This window comes from Trachypithecus francoisi, unplaced genomic scaffold, assembly GCF_009764315.1.
Source record: "Trachypithecus francoisi isolate TF-2019V2 unplaced genomic scaffold, Tfra_2.0 Lachesis_group12, whole genome shotgun sequence".
Lineage (NCBI taxonomy): Eukaryota > Metazoa > Chordata > Mammalia > Primates > Cercopithecidae > Trachypithecus > Trachypithecus francoisi.
The window spans coordinates 69,455,648-69,481,252 of NW_022681457.1; the positions used below are offsets into that span (position 1 = coordinate 69,455,648).

A 25,605-nucleotide genomic window follows, 5' to 3' on the forward strand; every position below is an offset into this window, starting at 1 on the left:
GGCCTGGCGAGGGGCCCAGAAGCGTCTATTCTCCTCCTCAGCTTCTTGCGTGGGTTCCCGGGACGTGCACCGAAACCGCCGGATGCGCGTGCGCCTGCGCCTCCGCCCAAGAGAACCAGTTTCCGGATGTGGACTACATTTCCCAGAAGCCGCTTGGGCAGTGTTGCCTGGACCCCGAGGGCCCTTTACATTGCGTTCTTAAGGGTTCAGCCGCCTGGGTACTTGATTCACAGGCAGGCAAGAAGTCCGAGCTAGGTGAGGCGGAACGGGACTCTTACGAGTAGGACTGGGGTTGGAACTGCCGCCCAAAGTGAGGCACTCCAGGGCCAAGACCTGGCGTGTCGTGCCCTGAGGGAGCCTCAGGCCTGTGCGTGCGTGGGGAACGGAGAAGGGGGATTGTGTGACAAAATGTGGCAGACGGTGTATGTGTGCGTGTGCGCGCGACGGGGCGCCTGTCAGGACCGGGTTGGGTGGGTGTGGGTGCGGGTGTGAGGTTGAGACAGGTGCCTGGCCCTCTGGTGTGTGTCACTGACCCTCTACTCCCCTCACGGCCTCGGTGTCTGCACAGAGCAGTGTCCCCAAGAGGGAAGTCAAATATTGAGCTCTGGGATGAAGATTCCTAGCAAGAAGGTACAGACCTGGGTTGGCGATTGGACTTTTGAATTAGAAGTGTCCCTAAAACAGACTCCTGGGACGACAGGTTGGAAGAGTGCCCAGTTGGAGCCGCTGTGTGGGCAGCTGCATTTTTCAGAAGCACTACATTCCCATACCTTTGATCTAGAAATCTGGTGTGAGTTCAGAGACAGATCCCAGCCTCACTCTCACGCAGCTGTTATGTGCGTGAGGTCAGTGCAGATATAGCGCTGCAGGGGATATTCTAGGTTGGTCTGTGCTCTAAAAAAGGCCTGCTGTCTCATGATTTTTTTTCTTCCCCCATCCTGCTATTCATCAAAACAAGGATCCTGAAAAGGAGGGAACAATTGTTGTAGCGGGTCTAAAAGTTCAGGTCCAGGTAAGTTTATATTTCCTTTTTGTTCATAAAATGGAAATCACACATTCTAATCTTCACATAGCCTTGCCTGCACCCGGTCATACGGTATGGTACCACACTGCTATGTCAAGCAAAGCCACAGTCTACCACAGAGCCTGTCACCTCATTGCTCACAGTCACAAAAATCACATCCCCAGGTACTTCTGTGACTTTCATTTGCATTTTTCCCTTTGAAAAAGTTCATTTGATTCAATCTAAAAAGACAAAATTATTTGGCACATAAATTGCAGCTCTCTGGTCCATATCTTTAAATAAATCTTTAAATAAATGCATAAAGTGTTTTTGTTTTGAAGAGATGGAAACATTGCTTTGCTTTTCCTGAGTTGTCCAGTGACCTATCCCAGGCCTTCCTTTCCAGTGAACAATGGACCATGCAGGTGGACCCTCCTCTTCACGGGCCTCCAAATGACCGTCTCATTTTCCAAATCATTCCTCTGCACTCACTTTCTATAATGGTAGAGAAATGCATATCTTGGAGTCTAAAGTCAAAACTTTGTTTTATTGAGATTAATGTTTAGGTAGAATCACATCATCCATCTTCTCCAATCTTCTCCAGAGACCTCAGTTTTGAAGTTTGACAGGATTAGAGATGACCTGACTGGTGTCAGTAAGCAGGTGATAATGGTTGCCTGTTTTCAAGGCTTTTAGAAGTGGGAATGTGATTGGAAGTCCAAGTATAGAAATCTGTGAACATGAGCAGGGATTTTTTTCCAAGGAATCCGTGAGTTGAGATTTATGTTCATACAGTGTTAGTCATAAGAATAAAAAGTACATATAAGTAAAGTAAGAGTCATAGTGATGAAGAATCATACGCATTTTTTTTTTTTTTTTTTTTTTGAGATGGAGTCTTGCTCTGTCGCCCAGGCTGGACTGCAATGGCATAAACTTGGCTCACTGCAGCCTCCGCCTGCTGTGTTTAAGTGATTCTCCTGCCTCAGCCTCCCAGGTAGCTGGGATTACAGGCACCTGCCACCACGCCCGGCTAATTTTTGTATTTTTAGTAGAGATGGGGTTTCACCATGTTGGCCATGCTGGTCTTGAACTCCTGACCTCAGGTTGTCAACTTGCCTCGGCCTCCCAAAATGCTGGGATTACCGGCATGAACCACCGCACCCAGCTGCAAATTTTAAATTGTATATGAATGTCAGTAATATTAGGATTTAAAGACATTTAACAAGGGTTATATCTAAACATTTCAACTGATTACTTGCTGGAGAAGTAGAGAAGAACCAAATACTCTTCTGTCTGCTTTGCTCAAATTTTCTTATTCAGTCTGCAGATGCTGTTCACCTGGCTTGTGTATTAAGAGAAGAATCTTAATAGTGAAAAGGTCCTGTTGAATTGAAGAAGAATGTTCAGGAACTGGTAGGCATTTATTTATAATGGTCACACTGTTTTCCTACTGTTTCCATACATGTCAAACTAACTTGCTTCTGATGTGGTAAAACATTTTACTTTATAATTGGATATAGATTTATTGTATACTTCTGGTAATAGAATTAATGTTCACCTTTTATAAATTATTTAGTTACTCAGTTATATTACATAAGGGACTTATAAAGAAGAAAGTTAAAATAGCCCCAGCCTCACTATTAATACTTTGGGGAGCTATATTTTAGCAAGATTTTTTTTTCTTTTGACAGAGTCTTGCTCTGTTGCCTGGGCTGGAGTGCAATGGTGCAATCTTGGCTCACTGCAACCTCCATCTCCCAGGTTCAAGCAATTCTCCTGCCTCAGCCTCCCAAGTAGCTGGGATTACAGGCCCTGCTACCACGCCCAGCTAATTTTTTGTATTTTTAATAGAGACGGGGTTTCACCATGTTGGCCAGGCTGGTCTCGAACTCCTGACCTCAAGTGATCCACCTGCCTCAGCCTCCCAAAGTGCTGGGATTACAGGTATGAGCCACCATGCCTGACCTATTTTAGCAAGATTTTTCAGTGCATTTGTGTGTGTGTGTGCGTGTGTGTGTGCACACACATACCTGCACTTTTCTTCCTGCAGAATAGAAATTGCACTAACAAATTATTCAAAGGACACAAGACTTTCTAGCTCCTAGTTAGAAAAATTAATTCTCCCTAAGCCAAAGCTTTCTTATATCTCTGTGCACAAAGGGAGAAGAGAAAGACACCAATGAATCCTGCTAAGTTGATTAACCTTTGAGAAATTTACACCTTTTAGGGTTATATAAACCAATTAAGGATAATTAATATGACACAATTTATCAAATAAGACAGTTCTTCAGGATTATACTGCTTTTTTTAGATTTTTAAGGTTGCTTTTACAGGACATAGCAATACTCTATCTTGGCTAGGTTTTTTTCAGGGTTCCATTATGCAGATAGCATTTTCTAGGACAGATTTATAACAGTAGAAAACAGAATAAGGCCGGGAGTGGTGTCTCATGCCTGTAATCCCAGCACTTTTGAAGGCCAAGGCAGGTGGATCACAAGGTCAAGAGTTCAAGACCAGCCTGGACAAGATGGTGGAACCCCGTCTCTACTAAAAATACAAAAATTAGCCAAGTGTGGTGGCGGGCGCCTGTAATCCCAGCTGCTCAGGAGGCTGAGGCAGAGAATTGCTTGAACCCGGGAGGTTGCAGTGAGCCGAGATAGCACCACTGCACTCCAGGCTGGGTAACAGAGTGAGACTCCGTCTCAAAAAAAAAGAAAAAGAAAACAGAATAAGATAGTAACAGCTATAAATATTTATGTAAATCTTTACATATAGAACAGGAGAACAAGATTGAACCTCATATTAAAGTTATCTATTGAAGGCCTTATTACAGTAGCCCCCAACCTTTTTGGCACCAGGACTGGTTTCATGGAGGACAATTTTTTCACAGACAGGGAGAGGGAGATGGTTTCAGGATGATTCAAGCACGTTACATTTATTGTGCACATTTTTCCCATTATTATTACATTATGTAATTAAATAATTATACAACTCACCATAATGTGGAATCAGTGGGAGCCCTGAGCTTGTTTTCCTGCAACTAGATGGTCTCATCTGGGAGTGATGGGAGACAATGACAGATCATCAGGCATTAGATTCTCATAAGGAGCATGCAACCTAGATCCCTCACATGGTCAGTTCATAATAGGGTTCACACTCCTATGAAAATCTAATGCTGCAGCTGATCTGACAGGAGGCAGAGATCAAGCGGTTCATGCTAGCAATAGGGAGTAGCTGTAAATATAGATGAAGCTTCCCTTGCTGGCCTACTACTCACCTTCTGCTATGTGACCCAGTTCCTAACAGGCCATGGCCCAGTATCAGTCAGTGACCTGGGGGTTGGGGACCCCTGCCTTAATTAGATTATTTTAGCTAGTTTTATATTGAAGAATGATGTCTCCCCTTTGGTAGTTGCAAGAATAAAAGAGATTTTTTTTTCCCCCCAAAATGAAGTCTCACTCTGTCGCCCTGGCTGAAGTGCTGTAGCACAATCTCAGCTCACTACAACCTCCGCCTCCCAGGTTCAAGCAATTCTTCTGCCCCAGCCTCCAGAGTAGTTGGGATTACAGGCACCCACCACCACACTCGGCTAATTTTTGTATTTTTAGTAGATACGGGGGTTTCACCATGTTGGTCAGGCTGGTCTCGAACTCCTGACCTCAGGTGATCCACCCACCTCGGCCTCCCAAAGTGCTGGGATTACATGTGTGAGCTGCTGCTCCTGACCAAGAAGAGATTTCTTGATTATCTTTCTGAGAGTCTGTTTTATGAATGTTGTTCATTAAAAATAATTGCATCTTAGCTGGGCGCACTGGCTCACGTCTGTAATCCCAGCACTTTGGGAGGCCGAGACGGGCGGATCACGAGGTCAGGAGATCGAGACCATCCTGGCTAACACGGTGAAACCCTGTCTCTACTAAAAATACATTTAAAAAAATTAGCCGGGCATGGTGGCGGGCGCCTGTAGTCCCAGCTACTTGGGAGGCTGAGGCAGGAGAATGGTGTGAACCCGGGAAGCGGAGCTTGCAGTGAGTGGAGATCGTGCCACTGCACTCCAGCCTGGGTGACAGAGCAAGACTCCGTCTCAAAAAAAAAAAAAAAAAAAATTATTGCATCTCCAAGGCTCAGCTCTAAAATACTTAAAATATAATTATTAAAAAGTGGGCATGAGACTCAAACTTTACTAGAAAAAATGAAATAAATTAAAATGATTTTATTTAATAGCAATGGAATGAAGGACATAATATCCTGTATTTTAATAATACTGGCTAACTTTTTTTTTCTTTTTTTTTGAGACGGAGTCGCGCTCTGTTGCCCAGGCTGGAGTACAGTGGTGCCATCTCAGCTCACTGCAAGCTCCGCCTCCCAGGTTCACGCCATTCTCCTGCCTCAGCCTCCTGAGTAGCTGGGACTACAGGCACCCACCACCACGCCTGGCTAATTTTTTTGTGTTTTTAGTAGAGACGGGGTTTCACCATGTTAGCCAGGATAGTCTTGATCTCCTGACCTCGTTATCTGCCTGCCTCGGCCTCCCAAAGTGCTGGGATTACAGGCATGAGCCACCGCGCCCGGCCAATACTGGCTAACTTTTATTACGTAATTGTGTATCATTAAGTGGGATATATGTATTATCTGAATCTTCATGACAACCCTGTGAGATAGGTGCTGTTATTATCCCTAATTTACCCACAAACTAACTGAAACGTATGTAGCTGTCAGACTAAGATTCACATTCTGAAAATCTGACAATGGGGTCTGTGTTATTTAATGACAACTTTATAACCCTGCCCATAATGGCACATGCTCCTTTAATTTGCCTGTATGAGTTAGTAACTCATCATTGATGTCTTCCTCCAAAAATAAATATGGACCGATATAATTAGTATTAGTAAGGCCTTGGTGTGTCATCATAACTGACCATAGTTTATTTAACCTGCTGCCTACTATAGCTGTTAGTGTTTTTAATATTTGATTATTATAAGTTGTTATATGGTAAATATCTTATGTATATGTCTTAATATGCTTTAATAACCACTTGCAAGAAAATAATGCCTAAAAATGGAATTTTAGTTAAATGTCAGATATAAGGGCCCACAGTATACTGAATCTTGTGTTAGTAATTAGAGGAATATGAGAACTGAAAACACGTAAGTGCCTCTGCACAGCAGAGAATCTAAAATCAGAATAGACTGAATAAGTATAAGGTAGAAGGTAATAAAAAACAGTGAAGAAATTCAGGTCACAGGCCTTGGGAGTTCATAGGAAGGAGATGTCCAGTGCTGTCCAATAGAACTTTCCATGATGATGGATATGTTCTCTGTTCTCCAGTATGGTAGAACATACTGCTCGCCACATGTGGCTAATAAGCACCTGAAATGTGGCTAGTGTGACTGGGAAACTAACTTGCTTTTTTTGAGATAGAGTCTCACTCTGTCGCCCAGGCTGGAGTGCACAATCTCAGCTCACAGCAGCCTCTGCCTCCCGGGTTCAAGCGATTTTCCTGTCTCAGCTTCCTGAGTAGCTGGGACCACAGGTGCCCGCCACCATGCCCAGCTAATTTTTGTATTTTTAGTAGAGACGGAGGTTCACTATATTAGCCAGGCTGGTCTCGAACTCCTGATCTCAAATGATCCACCTGCCTCGGCCTCCCAAAGTGCTGGGATTGCAGGCGTGAGACACCGTGCCTGGCCTGAACTTTTAATTTTATTTAATAACCATATTTGTATTGAACAGCACGATTTCATACCTTAAGTTTTTATTGTAATGATGTTAGATTCAAAATAAGGCTAATGGGACAGGATTATTCAGCAGCAGTTTGGAGGATATTGTGGCTGAAAGGAAAATTTCAGAACACAAACTGTCAATACGTTTGTCAGGAGTACATGAAAAACCACTTCATTGTGACCAGCATTTGTATGTATAAGACATTGCAGTATATTAGCATACATGGACATATGTGAAAAATCAAAAGAATTGGTTCCGATGTTATGAGCTAAAGGGAAAAAAGACATTCAGTAAAAATATAACAACTGTTGGCCAGGCACAGTGGCTCACACCTGTAATACCAGCACTTTGGGAGGCAGAGGAGGGGCGGATCCCCTGAGGTCAGGAGTTCGAAACTAGCCTGGCCAACATGGCAAAACCCCGTCTCTACTAAAAATACAAAAATTAGCTGGGCACGGTGGTGGGTGCCTGTAATCCCAGCTACTCAGGAGCCTGAGGCAGGAGAATCACTTGAACCCAGGAGGCAGAGGCTGCAGTGAGCCGAGATCGCACCATTACGCTGCAGCCTGGGTGACAGAGCGAGATTCTGTCTCAAAAAAATATATATATATGTAAAATATAATATAATATATATATGTATCAGCTGTTTTTAGATTATCTTAAGCTTTTCCTTCAAGTTCAAGAGAAGATTGTTCAAAAAAGGAAAGGCTTTCCCTTATCAAAATGAAAAATAAGTACATATATATGCCTGTGTGTATATTTTACATTATTATTATTTTTTGAGATGAGTCTCACTCCTGTTGCACAGGCTGGACTGCGGTGGCACGATCTTAGCTCACTGCAACATCCACCTCCCGGGTTCAAGTGATTCTCCTTCCTCAGCCTCCCGAGTAGCTGGGATTACAGGCATGTGCCACCACGCCCGGCTCATTTTTGTATTTTTTAGTAGAGATGGGGTTTCGCCATGTTGGCCCGGCTGGTCTCGAACTCCTGACCTCAGGTGATCTACCTGCCTCGGCCTCCCAAAGTGCTAGGATTACAGGTGTGAGCCACTGCACCCAGCCTAAATTGTTTTTAAAAGTTACAGATTATACTTTAAAAATATATCAAGTAATGTCATGCAACTCGGCAGTACTGACATATGGATATATACATTTTTAAACTTTTTTCTCTCTCTTGGTTTCTGCCTGTCCTTCATTCTTTATGTATGTGTGTGTGTATTTTTTCACAAATGTAATCATATTGTGCATTCTGGGTTTTAACCTTATTTTTTATTTAGAACATATCTTGGATATTTCCCAAATCCTTTATATATTTTCTCCACTTTAGTATAGTATTTAATGTCTACTTAATATTCTGTTACATAGATGATCTGTAACTTACCTAACCAGTCAGCTATTGCTGGACTCAGAATGCTGAATTCCACCCTCCCTGCATGCATCTTTTTTATTTTTGTTTTTTCCAATAAGCCTTTTACACCCCTAACCTGCATGCATCTTTTTTTTTTTTTTTTTTTTTTTTGAGACAGAGCCTTGCTTTGTTGCCCAGCTTGGAGTACAGTGGCGCGATCTCAGCTCACTGCAACCTCTGCCTCCCAGGTTCAAGCGATTCTCCTGCCTCAGCCTCCTAAGTAGCTGGGATTACAGGCATGTGCCACCATGCCTAGCTAATTTTTTTGTATTTTTAGTAGAGAGAGGGTTTCGCCATGTTGGCCAGGCTGGTTTCGAACTCCTGACCTCAAATGATCTGCCCGCCTTGGCCTCCCAAAGTGCTAGGATTACAGGTGTGAGCCACCGTGCCTGGCCTAACCTGCAGGCATCTTAATACACATTTACAATCATTTGCTTTGGGTAGAGTCCCAAAATTAGGTTTAGATGGTAAAAGTCTCTCACATCCTTCTACATGCCATGTTTTAAGGTCCTACAAATCTGTAGCATTTATACGGTATTCATTTCCCTGTGATGTTGCTGATCTGGCATATTATTAATCTTTTAAGTCTGCCATTCTAGTAACTGTCAACTGGTATTTCCTTAATTAGGATCTGCTTCACTGTATTGAAATTTAATAACTTCAGTGGATGATATGCTGCTATTTTTAGTAAATTACCCATGCATAAGTTTCATTTGAAAACATTCTGGGCTTCAGAGGCAAAAGCCAGAGTTGAGAGCAAGACCCTGTCTCCAAAAAAAAAATAATTGGCTTTATAATTAGAGAAACGTGGATTCAGAACACAGCTCTGTCTCTTACTAACTGTGATTTTGGGCAAGGTACTTTATTTTAAGCCCTCATTGCCTCATCTGTTGAATGGAGATAAATGCATTGCATGGTTAAATGTTGATATGATGAAGGACCCATCATGCAGAAGATCCTAAAAACAGCTATTTTTGTTGTCATCACCTGGCAACCATGGGCATGAATTTACACCACCCTAGCCTTGATATTGAGATATTGGAGTGGTCAGTGACTTCATAGATGTTCGTGATTGGGAACTCAGTTAGGAAATTGGTTGGAAACAGAGGATTCTGGGGGCTGTAGTTCTAGCTGGGGAAGGGCTACCCTTGGGCAAGTGCAGTTTTGCAGTGAGAAGGACTGCCCACTATCTTCTGCCTTCGTGTCTGTGGAGTCCAGGCAGATAGCCAAGCCATGAATGATATTTGGGTTTGGATGGGTGGCCCCTTCTCAGCCCTAAGGTGGGCATGGGTGGAAGAGGATCTGCTCAAGTCAGGACCTAACAATTCAGTCTCAGCCACAGATCAGCAGCATCCAGAAGTTGAGGTGAGCCAGAGACCCTTCTGCTGGAGCTCCTGGTCGTGCTTCATGCAGGAGGCCTCTACTCTGTATCTACACTTGCACAGGTGGTTTCTCATGGTATAGGGAGGGTTTGGCTTTATCTGGGTTCCCTGTTGTCTTCCCCAGTTTATATGTGCAGAATGGTGAGGTTGGAAGTAGAAATGATGGCAAAACAAGATCTTATTAACTTAAGTCATTTTAGGAGTTCTGAGACACATCTGGTCTCTCAGTCACTTGTTCTTCCCCCAGCCTCGGCTTCTCTGGATTCTGTGCTTCTCCATGGAGGAAGCCCAAGGAGAACTGACAAGTTCTTGCAGTTCTAAAACCATGGCTGATGTAAGTTTGTGTTTTTCTTCCTTGAAATACTGTGTTTTAAAATTCATGTGATCATTGAAGTCTCATTATCATGAGACTTCCTTCCTAAGACAACCCTGTTGTGGAACCTGCTCCCTAGTTACTCTCATCACAGTGAAGAATAGTCCCAAATAGCCTAGTGTCTTCCTCGTTTGCTCCTGTTTTCTCTTATCTGTGCTCACTTATTGATTATTCATCTATGAACCCAGTCTTCTCTCAGGAACACTGATGGAGCAGTGAAAGATGAAGTCCGTCAAGGAAAATATTTGAGTTTCTGTCATCAGAGTCATTTTTTTTTTTTTTTTTTTTTTTTTTTGAGACAGAGCCTTGCTCTGTCGCCCAGGCTGGAATGCTGTGGCGACATCTCGGCTCACTGCAACCTCCGCCTCCCGGGTTCAAGTGATTCTTATGCCTCAGCTTCCCAAGTAGCTGGGATTATAGGCGCCCGCCACCACACCTGGCTTATTTTTGTATTTTTAGTAGAGATAGGGTTTCACCATGTTGACCAGGTTTGTCTCGAACTCCTGACCTCAGATGGTCCACCCGCCTCAGCCTCCCAAAGTGCTGGGATTACAGGTGTGAGCCACGGCGCCTGACCAGGAGTCGTGGTTCTATGGCACACAGATGGTGGTCCCATTGGACTGCACAGACCTGAGTTCTGTGGGTGGATGGGATGGGATTTAGTGTTTAGTGTTTTGTCTTCTGCAGTGACTCAAACATTGTCCTCCATGTCAGCCTCAGAGGCAGAGGTGAGGTCCCATGCATGGCTTAGAGGACTAGGTTGGAGTATGACTGGGGCCTGCATATGGTAGTTTCAGTGATCTAGCCAGGGAATCTCCAAGGGATGAATAAGAAAACAAAAGTCAATTTTGTGATTGAGGAGGTTGTGCTGGTCTCCAGTGACGTCAGTGTCATTGTGGATACGTCAGCATCCTCCAGCTTAGGGAAAGCCATTGTTCCTGAGGTATGGCAGGGGTGGCAGATAGGAAGATCCTGTAGTCTCTAATGATGGCTGGAAATAGGCTCTGATCCCTAATGATGGGTGGAAACAGGATTGGGGAAGACCTTAAACATTTTGGCCCACCCAAATGCCTAAGAATAAAAGAAGAATTAGTCTGCTGTGTCCACAAGATGGATGATATTATTAGCTAGCCAATAAATATACTAACTGAAGACTTTTCTTATGAGGTTATTTTGCATCATCATGAACCTGAGTTTTAATGAAATCACATAATGTCAGTCAAATCCTGTTTTCTAAGAGAGATTTTAGAATACTTTTTGGTGAAAACATTTTTTCCAAAAATTTTTTGAAGGGAAGAGACGATGATGGAACTTGCATTTATTCAGAACTTAAACTGCAGGCACATAATGGGCAATGTGCTTATTTATGCTGTTTCACTTAATTTGCATCAACAATATTCTTTAAAAGCATATAAACACTTTATTTCAGAAGTGTTAATTTCCTTATTCTTTTATACACGTTGCAGGCTTGAGCCCCAGTTTATTTGCTTACTATGTTGCTTCTTTCCTGCAAAGCGGTTTTCCATCTTGAAAATACATTTAATTTTTTTTAATACATAGACTTGTCATTTCAGGTATCCTTGGCATTTAGGGATGTGTCCATAGACCTCTCCCAAGAGGAGTGGGAGTGCCTGGACCCTGCGCAGAGGGACTTGTACAAGGATGTGATGTTGGAGAACTACAGCAACCTGGTCTCACTGGGTAAGGTATCTGCCAAAATTGTTTACAATCTGTTTTCTGGAGTATCAGCTTTCTCCACTGTCAAACTTCAGAACTCTGCTTTGAGAAGCCGACTGACTCCCCCTTAGTTTCAGCAGTGTTGGGGTGGAAATGGGTACCTGTGTTAAGCAACTTCCTTTCTGTCCCTCAGTGACATTCCCTCCTCCCTCTGATTCTTCCTGTTATTGCTTGCTTTTCTAAATAATTTCCAGGTTTGAGCTGTGTGAAATTTTCAGAGAAACCAGATTTCATATAATGCATATACTCAGAATTCCTATAGCTGCTCTGTGTTAATATCTGGCCCTCCTACAAGACAACAGCTAGTCTCAGAATTCTAGTTTTCCTGAATTATCAAAAGAACCTCGGCCAGGCGCGGTGGCTCAAGCCTGTAATCCCAGCACTTTGGGAGGCTGAGACGGGTGGATCACGAGGTCAGGAGATCGAGACCATCCTGGCGAACACAGTGAAAACCTGTCTCTACTAAAACAATACAATGGGAGGCCGAGACGGGCGGATCACGAGGTCAGGAGATCGAGACCATCCTGGCTAACACGGTGAAACCCCGTCTCTACTAAAAATACAAAAACTAGCCGGGCGAGGTGGCGGGCGCCTGTAGTCCCAGCTACTCGGGAGGCTGAGGCAGGAGAATGGCGTAAACCCGGGAGGCGGAGCTTGCAGTGAGCTGAGATCCAGCCACTGCACTCCAGTCCGGGCGACAGAGCGAGACTCCGCCTCAAAAAAAAAAAAAAAAAAAAAAAAAAAATACAAAAAACTAGCCGGGCGAGGTGGCGGGTGCCTGTAGTCCCAGCTACTCGGGAGGCTGAGGCAGGAGAATGGCGTAAACCCGGGAGGTGGAGCTTGCGGTGAGCCGAGATGGCGCCACTGCACTCCAGCCTGGGGGACAGAGCGAGACTCCGTCTCAAAAAAAAAAAAAAGAAAGAAAAAAAAAGAACCTCTATCTATGGATTATACATTGGTGGATAGAGTTAACAATAGTCATTTGAAATTCAAGCCAACACACCCCATCCTAGAGGAGACATATTCTCCTTAACCAGCTTTGCAGTTGAAAGTTAAAGTCTAGGCCGGGCGCGGTGGCTCAAGCCTGTAATCCCAGCACTTTGGGAGGCCGAGACGGGCGGATCACAAGGTCAGGAGATCGAGACGATCCTGGCTAACATGGTGAAACCCCGTCTCTACTAAAAAAAAATACAAAAAACTAGCCGGGCGAGGTGGCGGGCGCCTGTAGTCCCAGCTACTCGGGAAGCTGAGGCAGGAGAATGGCGTGAACCCGGGAGGCGGAGCTTGCAGTGAGCTGAGATCCAGCCACAGCACTCCAGCCTGGGCGACAGAGCGAGACTCCGTCTCAAAAAAAAAAAAAGAAAGTTAAAGTCTGTGAATTTACGTTTTCCACTGAAGGAATATCCGAGGAAGAACCTGGAAATGTTTTAGGAAACTTAGTATATTTCTCCTAGGAAAATAGTAACAACAACAAAATAATACTATATACTGGGCATATTTTTATGCCTTTGCATATATTAAATCATTTAATTCTCACCACAGCCCTAAGAAGTCAGTAATATCAGCCCCATTTTGCATTTGATACAAGTGAACATGTGGAGGGTAACTTTCACGGTCACACAGCTGGTAGGTGGCAGAAGATTTGAACCCAGGCCATAGGGCTCCAGAGTGTATACTCACTGGTGCCCTCTCTGTACTGCCTTCAACAGCAAAGCAGACCTTTTTGCTCTCTTACCTTGTCTCTTTAGTCCTGTAATTGTGAGTCCATGTTAACGTGAATATTCTTAGATGGCCTTTTTCTTCTTTGCTGTCATGGCATTATCTAGTACCATTTTCACCTGCAGTTTCTTACAGATGTAACCAAATGTGAATTGTCATTTCAAGGTTACGGTTGTTTTTGTGTTTTTCTACAACATGTGTCGTTTCTTTTCTTGTGAGCAGGATATACCATTCCTAAGCCAGATGTGATTACTTTATTGGAGCAACAGCAAGAGCCCTGGATAGTAATGAGGGAAGGGACAAGGAGTTGGTACACAGGTGAGTGACAGCAAATCAGGCAGGAGGGTGCTATCACAAGTTATGACCCACGATGTCAGGGAGGAGGCACAGCACTGAGTTGTTTGGAAAGCTCCCTTCAAAGGCTTGAGACCTGTGGAGAAAGGACTGATACCTGAGAAGCATTCAGATCCTCTCCACATTAGCTACTAAAGGAACTTTACCCAGTTTGCCAAACTCCTTGTTTCTCTTCTCTCGTATTTCTCTCCTCTTTCAAAGTGGGGGTGCTTTCTTTCTTCCCCATCAATGACCATTTTACCTTTGTTTCCAGGTCTCCTTTTACATTTTGATTTATCTTCATTCCTCTATTGTCCAAGTTTTATTCATCAAATATTTCCCATTTACCTAAAGTAAGCCACTGTGCTAGACATTAGGCACTATTGGGAGACACTCTTGTTGTTGTAGAGATGTTGATATTATAGAAACATTTTGTCAATAAGTAAACAGATAATAATCAGGTTTTCTTTTTTTTTTTTTTTTTTGAGACGGAGTCTCGCTCCGTCACCCAGGCTGGAGTGCTGTGGCCGGATCTCAGCTCACTGCAAACTCTGCCTCCCGGGTTCACGCCATTCTCCTGCCTCAGCCTCCCAGGTAGCTGGGACTACAGGCGCCGCCACCTCGCCCGGCTAGTTTTTTTGTAGTTTTTAGTAGAGACGGGGTTTCACCGTGTTAGCCAGGATGGTCTCGATCTCCTGACCTCGCGATCCGCCCGTCTCGGCCTCCCAAAGTGCTAGGATTACAGGCTTGAGCCACCACGCCTGGCCAATAATCAGGTTTTCATATGTGTTGTGAAGAAAGGTAAGCCGAGTAAGGAGCTAGAGTGTTGGGGAGTTAGTAGGGCTAATTTAGGTAAGATTAGGAAAGGCCATTTTGAGGTGATGATCTTTGAACCAGAGACATAAAGTAAGGTCTCAGGCCGTGTGAATATTGAGGAATAACATTACAAGCAGAAAAAGCTGCAAATGCAAAGGTTCTGAGATGAACCATCTGTGTTTATTCCCAAAGCAGATTATACCACCTGATGTGAACATTCTTGCACAATTGTTTTTGTGTTCAGATGTTTTCATTTCTCTTGGGTGTTCTTTTTTCTTGGGAATATATGGAAGTGGAATTTCTGGATCATAGGACAAGTATATATATATATATATATATATTTTTTTTTTTTTTTTTTTTGAGACAGAGTCTTGCTCTGTTGCCCAGGCTGGAGTCCAGTGGTGCCATCTTGGCTCACTGCAAACTCCGCCTCCTGGGTTCACGCCATTCTCCTGCCTCAGCCTCCCGAGTAGCTGGGACTACAGGTGCCCGCCACCACACCCAGCTAATTTTTTTTTTTTTTGTATTTTTAGTAGAGATGGGGTTTCACCATGTTAGCCAGGATGGTCTCGATCTCCTGACCTTGTGATCCACCTGCCTTGGCCTCCCAAAGTGCTGGGATTATAGGAGTGAGCCACCGTGCCCAGCCAACCAGCGTATTTTCTTAATCATATATGTTGAGGTATAATTTATGTAATATAAAATGTACTCATTTTAAATGTCAATTTTTATAACTTTTTTTTTTTTTTTTGAGGCAGAGTTTCACTCTTGTTGCCCAGGCAGGAGTGAATGGTGCACTGTCTGCTCGCAGCAACCTCCGCCTCCTGGGTTCAAGCCATTCTTCTGCCTCAGCCTCCAAAGTAGCTGGGACTACAGGCATGCGCCACCACACCAGGCTAATTTTGTATTTTTAGTAAAGACAGGGTTTCTCCATGTTGGTCAGGCTGGTCTCGAACTCCCGACCTCAGGTGATCCACCCACCTCAGCCTCCCAAAGTGCTGGGATTACAGGCGTGAGCCCCTGTACCCGGCCAATTTTTGCAATATTTTAAAACAGTTTTATTGACATATAATTGGCATACAGTAAACTGCACACATTTAAAGTATAAAATTTGCTAAGTTACCCTGTATATTGTGAAACCATTACACAATCAAAATAATAAACATATCCATCACTTCCAAAATAAATCCCTCCCTCATGTCCCTCTCTACCCACTGCCCAGGTAAGCACTGATCATCTCTCTGTCACTATTACTTAGTTTTCATTTTCTAGAATTTTGTATAATGGAATTATGTGGTGATTTTTTTCTTTCTTTTTTAAAAATATGGTGATTTTTAAAATTTAGCGTCATTCACTCAGCAAAATTATTTTGAGATTCATCCATGTTGCTGTATGTATCAATACTTCATTCCTTTTTATTGTTGAGTAGTATTCCATTGTATGGATGTACCACAATTTACTTATCCATTTATCTATAGGGATGGACATTGAGTTATTTCCAGTGTTTGGCTATTACAGATAAAGCTACTGGAAACTTTCATGTAAAATTATTTGTATAGACTTATGGTTTCATTTATCTTGGGTAACTATCTAGGGTAGAATGGGTAGATCATATGATAAATATATGTTTATTTTTTAAGAAACTGCCACACTGTTTTTGAAAGTGGTTGTATCAGCCAGTGGCGGTGGCTCATGCTTGTAATCCCAGCACTTTGGGAGGCAAAGACAGGTGGATCACTGGAGGTCAGGAGTTCAAGACCAGCCTGGCCAACAAGATGAAACTTCATCTTTACTAAAAAGGCATAGTGGCAGGCATCTGTAATCCCAGCTACTCAGGAGGCTGAGGCAGGAGAATCACTTGAACCCTGGAGGCAGAGGTTGCAGTGAGCCGAGATTGTGCCACTGCACTCCAGCCTGGGTGACAGACCAAGATAATGTCTGGAAAAAAAAAAAAAAAGAAGAAAGTGATTGTATCCTTTTACTTTCCCAGCAGAAGTTTATGAAAATTCCAGTTCTTCCACATTCTTGTCAGCGCTTGGTGTGGGCAGTCTTTTAAATTTTGGCTGTGCTAATAGGTGATGAGTTACGGTATCACATTGTGGTTTTAATTTTCATTTCCCTAATGCCTAATAATCCTGAGCAACTTTTTATTCTTAATTTATCATCCATATATCTTCTTTGGTGAAGCATCTATTACAGTCTTCTGCTCGCCTGCCTGCCTGCCTGCCTTTCTTCCTTCCTTCCTTCCTTCTTTCTTTCTTTCTCTTTCTTTCTTTTTTTTTTTCAGAGTCTTGCTCTGTTGCCTAGGCTGGAGTGCAGTGGTGCAACCTCGGCTCACTGCAACCTCCGCCACTTGAGTACAAGCAATTCTCCTGCTTTGGCCTCCTGAGTAGCTGGGACCACAGGCATGTGCCACCATGCCCAACTAATTTTTGTATTTTAGTAGAGATGGAGTTTTGCCACACTGGCCAGGCTGGTCTCGAACTCCTGACCTCAGATCCACCTGCTTCAGCCTCCCAAAGTGCTGGGATTACAGGCGTGAGCCAGCCACTGTACCTGGCCTTCTGCCCATTTTCTAATTGCATTGGTTGTTTGCTAATTATTGGGTTTTGAGAGTCCCTTATGTCTTCTGGATGTAAGTCCTTTATCAAATGTATGATCTGTAAATTCTTAACATTGTTTTCTGAATAGCATAAGCTCTTAATTTGATTAAGTTCAGTTTATCACATTTTTCTCTTATGGACTATCCTTTCAGATCATATTTAAGAAATCTTTGCCCAATATAAAAAGTACAAAAATTTTCTGTTTTCTTCTAGAAATTTTTTTTTTTTTGTGACAGAGTCTCTCTCTGTCGCCCAGGCTGGAGTGCAGTGGCAGTCTCGGCTCACTGCAACCTCCACCTCCCAGGTTCAAGCGATTCTTCTGCCTCAGCCTCCCTAGTAGCTGGGACTACAGGTGCCCACCACCACTCCCAGCTAATTTTTATATTTTTAGTAGAGACAGGGTTTCACCATATTGGCCAGGCTAGTCTCAAACTCCTGACCTCATGATCCGCCTGCCTCAGCCTTCCAAAGTGCTTGGATTACAGGCGTGAGCCACTGCCCCAGCCTTTCTAGACATTTTATAGTTTTATTTATTTATTTATTTATTTTTTTGTTTTGTTTTTTGAGATGGAGTCTCGCTCTGTCGCCCAGGCTGGAGTGCCGTGGCCGGATCTCAGCTCACTGCAAGCTCCGCCTCCTGGGTTTACGCCATTCTCCTGCCTCAGCCTCCCAAGTAGCTGGGACCACAAGCGCCCGCCACCTCGCCCAGCTAGTTTTTTGTATTTTTTAGTAGAGATGGGGTTTCACGGTGTTAGCCAGGATGGTCTCGATCTCCTGACCTCGTGATCCGCCCGTCTCGGCCTCCCAAAGTGCTGGGATTACAGGCTTGAGCCACCGCACCCGGCCTATAGTTTTAGATTTTTGCATTTGTGTACCTGTTGTGCACAGAGTCTTCCAGAAACTTTAAGACAAGGGAATACTTCCAAACTCACTCTTCAAGTCCAGCATTACCCTGATACCAAAACCAGACAAAGGCATTCTAAGAAAAGAAATCTATAAGTCAGTATCTTTCATTTACACAAATGCAAAAATTCTAGACAAAGTTTTAGCCATTTGAATCCAACAATTCATGAAAAGAATAGTAGTTACTGGCCATTCTTGGCGTTCCTTGGCTTGCAGATGCATCACTCCAGTCTCTGCCTCCATCTTCATGGCACCCTCTCTTGATCTCCCTATGCCTCGCTCTTATAAGTACACCTGTTATTGGATTTAGGGCCCACCCTTTTTCCGTATTAGGTCACATTCACAGGCACTGGGAGTTAGGAACATGTCTTTTCTGGGGGCCACAATTCAACCTACTATGTCTGAGAATAAAGGTGTTTGTTTTTCTCCTTTCTAAAGCCTGTGTTCTTCTCCTTGCCACTCTACTAGCCAGGACTTGCAGTGTAGTTATTGACTAGCAGTGAGTTTGAAGATCTGTGAATGAGTAATGATAAAACACAACTGATGCTCACCATATAAAATATCTCAGTACTTGAGATGGGACAGAGACAAAGAGAAGGAACAGTAGCCACACACACAGGGCAAATGTAAACAGTTTTGGAGACACCTAATGTTCAAGGTGACAATAGGTAATTGGAAAATGATGAAATACAAAAATGACTTTTCCATTTATACTTTTTTTTTTTCTTATTTATTTTTTTTGAGACAGAGTCTCGCTCTGTCGCCCAGGCTGGAGTGCAGTGGTCGGATCTCAGCTCACTGCAAGCTCCGCCTCCCGGGTTTACGCCATTCTCCTGCCTCAGCCTCCCGAGTAACTGGGACTACAGGCGCCCGCCACCTCGCCCGGCTAGTTTTTTGTTTTTTTGTTTTTTTTTTTTTTTGAGACGGAGTCTCGCTCTGTCACCCAGGCTGGAGTGCAGTGGCCAGATCTCAGCTCACTGCAAGCTCCGCCTCCCGGGTTCATGCCATTCTCCTGCCTCAGCCTCCCCAGTAGCTGGGACCACAGGTGCCCGCCACCTCACCCGGCTAGTTTTTTGTATTTTTTAGTAGAGACGGGGTTTCATCGGGTTAGCCAGGATGGTCTCGATCTCCTGACCTCGTGATCCGCCCGTCTCAGCCTCCCAAAGTGCTGGGATTACAGGCTTGAGCCACCGCGCCTGGCCGTTTTTTGTATTTTTTTTAGTAGAGACGGGGTTTCATCGTGTTAGCCAGGATGGTCTTGATCTCCTGACCTCGTGATCCGCCCGTCTCGGCCTCCCAAAGTGCTGGGATTACAGGCTTGAGCCACTACGCCCGGCCCATTTATACTTTTGACTTAGCAATTTTGGATGTACCTTTGTTCCCGTTCAGAAGGGAAGTAATCTAGGAAAGAGCATATTTAAATGCTGGACTAGGATGAGATTGGAATCAGGGAGGTATATTCATAACTGTGTTGTAATTTGGGGAAATTAAGTTATGATACTTAGCTGCCTTCTCGGTGACTTGTTTGTAATATTTACAGAGGTGGTTTGCAGAGGTCTTACAAATAAGAAAGGACTTTTTATTCGTGGTAGTATGTTTGGGTTTTATTGTAGGGGGAACGAGAAACTCTAAAGGGAAAAGAATGACGTACAGATTTTCAAAATGATCCCCATCAAAGCTATTTGATGAAAAAGATTTTAAATGCACACATCCAGGACTTGTGCCTGTAGGTTTTGATTTTGTCTGGTTTGGTGCCTGAAGAACAGTATATGTAAGAAACTCCCCTAAATCCATCCTAAATAGGAGGACCACTGATGTACCCTATTCTCCTACTCACCTATTTTACCATTCTTTTTTTTTTTTTTTTTTTTTTTTGAGACAGAGTCTTGCTCTGTCGCCCAGGCTGGAGTGCAGTGGCGCAATCTTGGCTCACTGCACGCTCCGCCTCCCGGGTTCACGCCATTCTCCTGCCCCAGCCTCCCGAGTAGCTGGGACTGCAGGTGCCCACCACCATGCCCGTCTAATTTTTTGTATTGTTAGTAGAGATGGGGTTTCACCATGTTAGCCAGGATGGTCTCGATCTCCTGACTTCATGATCCACCTGCCTCAGCCTCCCAAAGTGCTGGGATTACAGGCATGAGCCACCACTCCCGGCCTATTTTACCATCATTTTCTGAGGTATTTTGCCTTCTTTTAAATTGCACTACAATAATTTAGAGTAAGCTAGGAACCAGCAAACTATAGCCCATGAGCCAAATACTTCACTGCCTGTTTTTGCATGGCTTATAAGTTACAACTGGTTTCTTCATTTTTTCAGTGGTTGAAACAATCAAGATTTTGTGTCATGTACACATTTTTTGAAATTCAAATTTCAGTGTCCATAAGTCAAGTGTTATTATAACACAGCCACACTTATTATCATCTGTGGCTACCTTGGTGTTGTAATAGCAGACCTAAGTAATTGTGACAGAGACCATATGCCTCCCAAGGCCTAACACCTTCACTATCTGGTCTTTTACAGAAAAAGTTTATTGACTCCTGCTCTAAACCATTTATTTCTAATGTAGGTTATTTCTGTTTTATCCTTTATTTCTACTATAAGGTACAACCCCCATCCCTGCCCCAACACAGAAAAATAGCATTATAGCATTTGTTTGCTTTTTTCTTTTTTTTCTTTCTTTCTTTCTTTCTTTTTTTTTTTGCAGATTTGGAATACAAGTATATCACCACGAATTTACTTTCAGAAAAGAATGTTTGCAAACTCTATTTATCTCAATTGCAGACAGGGGAAAAAAGTAAAAACACCATCCATGAGGACACCATTTTCAGAAATGCTTTGCAGTGCAAACATGAATTTGAGAGACAAGAGGGACACCAGATGGGTTGTGTTAGTCAAATGATAATCCAAAAACAAATATCTCATCCTCTCCATCTGAAAATTCATGCTAGAGAGAAATCATATGAATGTAAGGAATGTAGAAAGGCCTTTAGACAACAGTCATACCTTATTCAACATCTGAGAATTCACACTGGTGAGAGACCCCATAAATGTATGGAATGTGGAAAGGCCTTTTGTCGAGTGGGAGACCTTAGAGTACACCAGACAATCCATGCTGGGGAGAGACCCTATGAATGTAAAGAATGTGGGAAGGCCTTTAGACTTCATTATCACCTTACTGAACATCAGAGAATACATTCTGGTGTGAAACCCTATGAGTGTAAGGAATGTGGGAAGGCCTTTAGTCGTGTTAGAGACCTTAGAGTACATCAGACAATTCATGCTGGAGAGAGACCTTATGAATGTAAAGAATGTGGGAAGGCCTTTAGACTTCATTATCAACTAACTGAACATCAAAGAATTCATACTGGTGAGAGGCCTTATGAATGTAAAGTTTGTGGCAAGACCTTTAGGGTACAACGACATATTAGTCAACATCAGAAAATTCATACTGGTGTCAAACCCTATAAATGTAATGAATGTGGGAAGGCCTTTAGTCATGGCTCATACCTTGTTCAACATCAGAAAATTCATACTGGTGAAAAACCCTATGCATGTAAAGAATGCAGTAAGTCCTTTAGTTTTCATGCAGAACTTGCTCGACATCATAGAATTCATACTGGTGAGAAACCCTATGAATGTAAAGAATGTGGAAAAGCCTTTCGTCTTCAAACAGAACTTACTCGGCATCATAGAACTCATACTGGTGAGAAACCCTATGAATGTAAGGAATGTGGGAAGGCCTTTATTTGTGGTTATCAACTTACTTTACATCTGAGAACTCACACTGGTGAGATTCCTTATGAATGTAAGGAATGTGGAAAAACCTTCAGTAGTCGCTATAATCTTACCCAACACTACAGAATTCACACTGGTGAGAAACCCTACATATGTAATGAATGTGGAAAAGCCTTTCGTCTTCAAGCAGAACTTACCCGACATCACAGAATTCATACATGTGAGAAACCCTATGAATGTAAGGAATGTGGGAAGGCCTTTATCCATAGCAATCAATTTATTTCACACCAGCGAATTCACACCAGTGACAGCACCTACGTATGTAAAGAATGTGGGAAGATTTTTAGTCGTCGCTATAATCTTACTCAACATTTTAAAATTCATACTGGTGAGAAACCCTACATATGTAATGAATGTGGGAAAGCCTTTCGATTTCAAACAGAACTTACTCAGCATCACAGAATTCATACTGGTGAAAAACCCTATAAATGTATGGAATGCGGGAAGGCCTTTATTCGTAGCACTCATCTCACGCAACATCACAGAATTCATACTGGCGAGAAACCCTACGAATGTAAGGAATGTGGGAAGACGTTTAGTCGGCACTATCATCTCACTCAACATCACAGAGGCCATACTGGTGAGAAGCCCTACATATGTAATGAATGTGGGAATGCTTTTATTTGCAGTTATCGACTTACATTACATCAAAGAATTCACACTGGTGAGATTCCATATGAATGTAAGGAATGTGGAAAGACCTTTAGTCGTCGGTATCATCTTACTCAACATTTTAGACTTCATACTGGTGAGAAACCTTATAGCTGTAAAGAATGTGGGAATGCCTTTCGTCTCCAAGCAGAACTTACTCGACATCACATAGTTCACACGGGTGAGAAACCCTATAAGTGTAAAGAATGTGGGAAGGCCTTCAGTGTTAACTCAGAGCTTACTCGACATCACAGAATTCATACTGGTGAAAAACCCTATAAATGTAAAGAATGTGGAAAAGCCTTTATTCGTAGTGATCAACTTACTTTACATCAGAGAAATCATATTAGTGAGGAAGTCCTCCTATGTGTAATGTAAAGAGAATACGATGGCCTTTAGAAAGTGCCCTTTAGCAGATAATTTATAATTTAAGAAATTTTCTGTTTGTTACAGAACATGTGGGAATCCCTTTTACTTCATGCTCACAATTTATCAGAAATTATTTCATATGTTAAAGAGTTGAAAGACTATAGCATCACTCAGTCCCTATTAGACTTTAGAAGATTGATACTGATGCACTGCATCCCAAACCATCAAGGACCTTTTCCCCTGTAAACTGCTTCTCTAAAATGCAGTAGGCCGGGCGCGGTGGCTCAAGCCTGTAATCCCAGCACTTTGGGAGGCCAAGACGGGCGGATCACGAGGTCAGGAGATCGAGACCATCCTGGCTAACACAGTGAAACCCCGTCTCTACTAAAAATACAAAAACTAGCTGGGCGAGGTGGCGGGCGCCTGTAATCCCAGCTACTCGGGAGGCTGAGGCAGGAGAATGGTGTAAACCGGGAGGCGGAGCTTGCAGTGAGCTGAGATCTGGCCACTGCACTCCAGTCCGGGCGACAGAGCGAGACTCCGCCTCCAAAAAAAAAAAAAAAATGCAGTAATAATGGGCCAGGTGAAGTGGCTCACACCTGTAATCGCAGCATTGTGGAAAGACAGGAGTTCAAAACTAGCCTGGGCAACATAGTGAGACCCTGCCTCATGGCTTTAGTGAGCCATGATTGTGCCACTGCACTCCAGCTTGGTGACAGAGTGAGAGCCTGTCTCTAAATAAATAAATAAAATGTGGGCCAGGCACAGTGGCTCACACCTGTAATCCCAGCACTTTGTGAGGCCCAGATGGGCAGATCACCTGAGGTCAGGAGTTCAAGACCAGCCTGGCCAACATGGTGAAACCCTGTCTCTACTAAAATACACAAATTATCTAGGCGTGGTGGCGGGTACCTGTAATCCCAGCTACTCAGGAGGCTGAGGCAGGAAAATTGTTTGAACCTAGGTGGCAGAGGTTGCAGTGAGCTGAGATCACGCCACTGCACTCCAGCCTGGGTGATAGAGCAAGACTCCTTCTCTTAAATAAATAAATAAATACATACATAAATAATACTAGAATACCAGAAAAATGAAAAGAAAAAAACTGACATACAAAACAAAAGCCTCAGTTTTTTATTATGGTATTTAACTGAGTTAACTCTGTCAGATTGCTGCAAACATTTCTAAATACTTGCTCTCAGTATCTATAACTTTTGCAGAGACCAGAAGCAAACAATTTGTGGACCAGTGTCAACACATGGACCACACTTTGTATAGCGCTATAACAGAAAATGATTCTGTTAATGTAGTGAACATGGGAAAGACCAGCCTTGGCATATCTTTTTGATATATATAAATAATATAATTCTCATAATTCCACCTCTGCCTATGTGGTGTTTGGCAAAACATGCCCCTGTGCCTTTGTTTTTTAAAATGGTAATAATAGTACCACCTAATAGTATTTTTGTGAGGATGAAATGCTAATAAAAGACAAAACCTTTAAAAGAGTATTTGGCACATAGCATTTGATCAATAAATATTGCTTTATTTTTTTCATTAGGGATACACTTAGTACATTCATGTGAGAGGAAGGCCCTGTGGGTGTAAGGAATTTGTAAAAACCGTCTATTACCTTTCACTCCTTATTTAGATTGGGCTAATTAACGGGATCATATCCAGTAAAATAGATCAAATTTCCATTTATAAAGTCAGAACCTATCTCTGAAAATTAATGTGAGAAAGAGACCTCTAGATTTAATGGGTGTGAAGATTATGAGAGTAAAGGTTTTAAAGACTCAGGGATAGCTATAATGCTTTTTCCTTTTTATAACCCAAAAAGCAGGTATGTCAGTCTGTTTTTTCTGCCCACAATTAATGATAAATTAGAAACTAACAGCCACTATCCATTTGGAAAAATTAAAAGAATAATGAACACTGTTATGTTCTATCTAGATTCAGCAATGGTTAATATGTTGTCACATTTGGTTTGCTTATACATGATATTTACATATTTTGCTGTAGTATTTGAGTATAAATTGTAGATACTGTAACACATCACATCTAAGAATAAAGGCTGCTTCCTACTTAATTGCTATATAACAATTGTCCAACCTGTCTGTGCCCCAGGGCGGCTTTGAATGCAGTCCAACACAAATTTGTAAGCTTTCTTAAAACATTATGAGATTTTTTTGCGATTTTTTTAAAGCTCATCAGCTATCATTAGTATATTTTATGTGTGGCCCAAGATAATTCTTCTTCCAGAGTAGCCCAGGGAAGCCAAAAGATTTGACCCCCACCCCCCAGTAACTTCACACCTAAGGAGACTCGCAATAATTCCATAATCTGTAATATTCAGTCTGTGTTCATATTCTCAGTTGTGTTCATTCTTTTCACTTGTGTAAAGAATGCTTTTCATAGGTTATTTTTAAATTCAGGAACCAAATTCATGAATTACATCTGTGCATTGTTCGTATCTTTTAAAATAAGAATGGCCCTTCCACCCACAACTGTATTGCAACATTGACTTTTTAAGCACTCAGGATAGTTGTCTTATAGAATATCACATTCTGGAGTTTTCTCGTTTTCTCAAAGTATTTTTTAATGTGCTTCTTTATCCCCAGTATTTCTCATTATCTGGAATTTGGGATTAGAGACCCAATTAGGTACAGATTAAATATTTTGGCAAGAATACTTCATAGGAGAAAGTTTGTATTTTAATTTGTAACCCATTAGGTGGCATACAATGTCATTATACCACTATGGTATCCTTAGTTCATTCATTTGGTGTA

General features: G+C 42.6%; 1 protein-coding gene across 4 annotated transcripts; it reads left to right on the forward strand.

Annotated features, from left to right (window-relative positions):
- ZNF546 (zinc finger protein 546) lies at window positions 1–23,121 on the forward strand. 4 transcript variants are annotated; one of them, XM_033226234.1, is made up of 7 exons: window positions 3–367; window positions 959–1,012; window positions 2,324–2,416; window positions 9,767–9,853; window positions 11,467–11,593; window positions 13,571–13,666; window positions 20,709–23,119. In XM_033226234.1, the coding sequence occupies exons 4-7, from the start codon at window positions 9,797–9,799 to the stop codon at window positions 22,826–22,828; spliced, it is 2,400 nt and encodes a 799-aa protein (XP_033082125.1). In that variant the 5' UTR covers window positions 3–367; window positions 959–1,012; window positions 2,324–2,416; window positions 9,767–9,796; the 3' UTR covers window positions 22,829–23,119. The 4 variants fall into 4 exon arrangements, with proteins under 4 accessions (XP_033082126.1, XP_033082125.1, XP_033082124.1 ...); XM_033226233.1 differs by having other exon boundaries at window positions 3–255; XM_033226235.1 differs by lacking the exon at window positions 9,767–9,853 and having other exon boundaries at window positions 1–255; window positions 20,709–23,120.
- The last annotated feature ends 2,484 nt before the right edge of the window (window positions 23,122–25,605 follow it).

What these genes read in the sequence shown, in the direction of transcription:
- ZNF546 (XM_033226236.1), top strand. Translation starts at nt 1,423, where the DNA reads ATGCAGGTGGACCCTCCTCTTCACGGGCCTCCAAATGACCGTCTCATT. An exon ending in TGCACTCACTTTCTATAATG is followed by an intron (nt 1,507 to 9,766) that starts GTAGAGAAATGC and finishes TTCTTCCCCCAG; the next exon opens with CCTCGGCTTCTCTGGATTCT. An exon ending in GACAAGGAGTTGGTACACAG is followed by an intron (nt 13,667 to 20,708) that starts GTGAGTGACAGC and finishes TTTTTTTTGCAG; the next exon opens with ATTTGGAATACAAGTATATC.